This window comes from Coptis chinensis, chromosome 4 (genome assembly GCF_015680905.1).
Source record: "Coptis chinensis isolate HL-2020 chromosome 4, ASM1568090v1, whole genome shotgun sequence".
Lineage (NCBI taxonomy): Eukaryota > Viridiplantae > Streptophyta > Magnoliopsida > Ranunculales > Ranunculaceae > Coptis > Coptis chinensis.
In genome coordinates, this window is record NC_141459.1 from 36,863,490 (window position 1) to 36,868,604 (window position 5,115).

The window sequence follows — 5,115 nt, forward strand, 5'->3', positions numbered from 1 at the left end:
TTCCACTTCTCAGCAAAAGCCTTCAATATTAAAAAATGATCAGAAGTTGGCCTGCAAATCATACAAGATCAGCAACAACACGAAATCAAAATCAAAACGGATGGAGAAAATAAAAAAAGTTAAACATAGTTAATTAAAAATTAAACCACTTTGGAACGTGTTTTGTCTGACCAAGAGATCAAAACGAGATTTGTGCCAAATAAGAAGAAAACTTAAAGCTTTTCAACAACCAAAACAAAACCTTAATTCCAAAATTGAAAATTTGAGGTACAAAATCGATAGTTCTTATTATAAACAGTAATTCGTTTGTTAACGCACCCTCGTAAACCCTAAGTATGAAAAAAAGAATATAATCTAACAAAAAAGAAGACGAAAAAAAAATGAAGAAGAAAGGAGAGACGGTTAGAAAAAAGAAAGAACTTTTATCAAAGAAAGATAGGGAAATGAGCTCCACTCTACGCCGAGCTCTGCTCTGTCCTGCTCCTCTGCATACTAGATCAACTAATAAGAGGGAGATGAACACGGGCCTTCAGACCTGTTAGGCTTTATGATGCATGAGCATGTATTAATTTTGATATTAATCGTTTATTGTGCATTTTAGAGAAGAATCAGATGGGTGATATTAAATTAGACGTGCCTGAATTTAATGGAAAATTACAACCTGATCCTTTTGTCGACTGGTTAAATAAGATTGAAAAAGTTTTTGATTATAAAAATTTCGAGGATCCTAAGTGTGTTAAATTAGTTGCGACTAAATTAACGGGTTATGCACTTGTTTGGTGGGATGAACTTCAATTGACTCGTGCTAAATTGGGTTACAATAAGATTACTACATGGGATAAGATGCGCCGAGAGTTGAAAAAAGAATTTATTCCTCATGACTATGAAAGGGATTTATTCATGCGCCTCCAAAACTTGAAACAACGGCTTCAAAGTGTGGCTGGGTATACTGAGGAGTTTCTTTTGTTGTGCACACGGGCTGATTTGTCTGAATCCATCGATCAAAAAATTGGGTGTTATTTGAATGGGTTGCGCAAACCACTTCGAGAGGCATTAACTTTCAAAGATGTTTATGATATGTCTGATGCTATTAAATATGCTCTCAAAGCTGAAGATTTGCTTCGCTCATCCCCTTCAGCTACTGCTAGTGCCACTTCTACCCATGTTACTTCGTCATCCAAACCTCCTCCTACCAGAGTGGGTCCACTCACATGCTATAAGTGTAAGGAAATTGGACATGTTCGTAGTAACTGTCCTAAACGCAAACGCGTGGGTTTAACACAGGATGAAGAAAATTTCACCCATCCGGAAGAAGACGTCACTGAGATTGATGGCTTTTTAACTTATACAGATTTCGGTTGTCCCCAATTAATTGTTCGCCGCTCTTTAGTTACTCCAGTTGTTAAGCATGATCCTACATCATGGCTTCATCATAATATCTTCCATACTCACTGCACTTCGAATGGCATGTTGTGTAATGTTATCATTGACAGCGGTTCCAATGATAATATTGTTTCTAAAATATGGTGGACAAGATGAAACTCAAGGATGAGCCACATCCTGAACCTTACACTATTTCTTGGTTATAAGATGGTGCCATAGTCAAGGTTACTCGCCGTTGTCTAGTTTCTTTCTCCATTGGTCCTAAATACAAGGATGATGTTTGGTGTTCTGTTACACCCATGGACGCATGCCACTTGTTACTTGGTCGTCCTTGGCAGTATGATCTCCTTGTTACTCATAATGGGCGTGAGAACGTACACTTATACCTTCACTTCTGGTGGCAAGAAAATTGTTTTGGCACCACTGACTCCATATCGCCAACCTTCTCAGCCATGCCCACCAATGAAACTAGGTTTTCTAGCATACGGACGTCATTGCAGTATGTCTCTTGTTCTTACTGCGTCATTTCTTGCAAACCTTACTACTATACCACTTGTGTTACAACCAATGCTAGATTCATATTCTGATGTTTGTACTGAGCCTGCTAATAGAGGATTTCCCCCTTTACGAGATATCCAACATGCTATTGATCTTATTCCTAGAGCTCCCCTCCCTAACTTACCACATTATCGCATGGCTCCTTCTGAACACGCCGAGTTACAAAGGCAAGTTACTAAGTTATTAACTAAGGGATTTGTCAGAGAGAGTATGTCCCCTTGTGCTGTGCCAGCTTTACTTACTCCTAAGAAAGATGGGAGTTGGAGGATGTGTGTTGATAGCAGGGCTATTAACAAAATCACTGTAAAATATCGTTTTCCCATTCCACGCCTTGAGGATATGCTTGATTCATTGCATGGTGCTAAGGTGTTTTCCAAGCTTGATTTGCAATCTGGATTTCATCACATTCGTATCCACCTTGGAGATGAATGGAAAACTGCATTTAACACAAAAGACAGTTTATATGAGTGGTTGGTCATGCCCTTTGGTCTTTCTAATGCTCCTTTTACCTTCATGCGTCTTATGACTCAGGTTTTGAAGCCTTATCTGAATAAATTTTGTGTTGTCTACTTTGATGATATTTTGATTTATAGTTCTTCTGAGTCTGAACATATCAAGCATATTGAGATTCTTTTGGGTGTTTTGCATACTGAGAAGCTTTATTTACAACTTAAGAAATGTTCTTTCATGGTTGACTCTGTGGTATTTTTGGGTTTTGTGGTTTTTGCCGATGGTATTCGTGTTGATGATTCCAAAGTCCAGGCTATTATTGAGTGGCATGTTCCTTCTACAGTGACTCAGGTTCGTAGTTTTCATGGTTTAGCTTCTTTCTATAGAAGGTTCATTCATAATTTCAGCAGTATTATGGCTCCTTTAACTGCTTTGACGTGTGAGAAAGCTTTTAAATGGACTCCTAAAGCTAATGAGGCATTTGACTTGATTAAGAAGAAGATGACTTCTGCTCCTGTTTTAGTTTTGCCAGATTTCACTTAACTCTTTGAGGTAACATGTGATGCTTGTAAGTACGGCATTGGTGCTGTTTTGAGCCAAAATGGCAAGCCAGTTGCTTTCTATAGTGAGAAACTTACTGGTGCTAAATTGAATTATTCTACATATGATTTGGAGTACTATGCAGTTGTCCGAGCTGTATGACATTGGCATCATTATCTTATTCATCGTGAATTCCACATAAAGTCTGACCATGAAGCTCTTCGTTATCTTAATACTCAGAAGGATGTCAGTACTCGACATATCAGGTGGAACTCTTTCTTGCAGAAATATACTTTCCACTTACAATTTCAGGCTGGAAAGGATAATCGAGTTGCTGATGCTTTGAGTTGTCGTTCGCATCTCTTGGTTACTCTCTGTACCGCTTTGTTTGGTTTTGATGAGTTACGCGACTTATATGCTCAGGATGCCTATTTTGGTCCTCTTCATGCCAACTGTTTAGTACATCATGGTGTATCTAGTGAATTTTTTCTGCATGATGTTTCATATTTTGGGGTTCACAGCTTTGTATTCCCGTTTCTTCCCTCCGTGATCAGATTATGTTTGAAATGCATGTTGGGGGGTTGAGTGGTCACTTTGGGATCATAAAGATCATTGCCTCTATCAGGGAGAAGTACTTTTGGCCTACTATGCATAAAGATATTAACCGGTTTATTGAGCGATGTTATGTGTGCCAGACAGCGAAAGGTAAGACACTAATGCTGGTTTGTATACTCCACTTCCGATTCCCGACAAACCTTGGGTTGATGTCTCCATGGATTTTGTGTTGGGTTTACCACGTTCTACACACGAAAAGGATTCTATTTTTGTGGTTGTGGATCGTTTCTCCAAGATGGCTCATTTCATTCCCTGTACTCATACTAAAGATGTTGTACAGGTTGCTCATTTATACTTCCATGAGATAGTTCATTTGCATGGTTTACCTCGCACTATCACTTCTGACAGAGATGTTAAGTTTACTAGCTATTTTTGGAAAACATTATAGAAGCTCTTTAAGAGTAAGCTCCAATTTTCTACAGCTTTCCACCCACAGACTTATGGGCAGACTGAGGTTGTAAATCGTAGTTTGGGTGACCTATTGAGGTGTTTGATTGATGATAATCCCAAATCTTGGGAGTTTGTTCTAGCATAAGCAGAGTTTGCTTATAATAACTCTGTCAACCATTCTACAGGCCTTTCTCCTTTCATGATTGTAACTGAAATAACTTCTCTTACTGTTCTTGATCTTGCTCTTATTCCATCGACTGTTCCCGTTTGTGCATCTGCAGAGGAATTTGCTTCCCGGATTCACCTTATTCATGAGGATGTCAAGAAGCGTTTGGAGAAATCTTATGCCATGTACAAGACTAATGCAGAAAAACACAAGCGCTTGGTGACTTTCAAGGTTGGTGATTTGGTGATAGTTTATTTGAGAAAAGAACGTCGGACTTCATCTCACAAGTTAATGATGCGATGATTTGGCCCATTTCCCATTGTCGCCCGTTATGGAGAAAATGCTTATAAATTAGACCTCCCTCCTGAGATGCATATATCTCGCATTCATAATGTAGCAGATCTTACTCCTTTTGTTGGCGATAGTATTCCACCTATTCCCCTACCTGTAGATCATAGTGTTGTTTCTGCTACTGCTACAGATCGGATTGAAACTATCATTGATGTTTCTACTACTACGACTCGCCAGGGTACTTATGATCGTTATTTGGTGAAGTGGTATGACCGTCCATTCTCAGAAAATTCATGGATTTATGATGCTGCATTTCAACTCATGGATCCTACTTTCTACCAGAAGTACAAGGACTTAATCTCGAGGACGAGCTCTTCTCAAGCTGGGGGATTGATGCGAGGACGCAATAGATTATCATGTGCACAGCACATGCATAATGTTACAGCTAGAGTTTATCTTTTATTCTACTTCTATTTTAAATCCTTAGTTAATTAGAATTAGACTAGCTTCTATTTTAGTTTCCCAAGTTCTATTATGATTAGGATTTGTTAACTAGTTCTCTATATAAGCAGATGTAAACCTTAAGATTTTCAGACTTGATTTATTATTAGATTGAATTTATGAAATTTGTTTTTATTCATTAAACCCTAGTTTTGGGTATTTTTATACATTGTGTATCTATTGTTCTTGCTTCCGCGACAAAGATACATCAAATTGGTATC

General features: G+C 38.3%; 1 protein-coding gene across 1 annotated transcript; it reads left to right on the top strand.

The window, feature by feature from the left end:
* Positions 1-612: 612 nt before the first annotated feature.
* On the top strand, positions 613-4,405 carry LOC147503370 (uncharacterized). The gene is given in 7 exon segments (XM_086604810.1): positions 613-1,516; positions 1,519-1,582; positions 1,722-2,907; positions 2,965-3,087; positions 3,244-3,390; positions 3,453-3,636; positions 4,122-4,405. Coding segments are annotated over 7 exon segments (2,892 nt in total).
* The last annotated feature ends 710 nt before the right edge of the window (positions 4,406-5,115 follow it).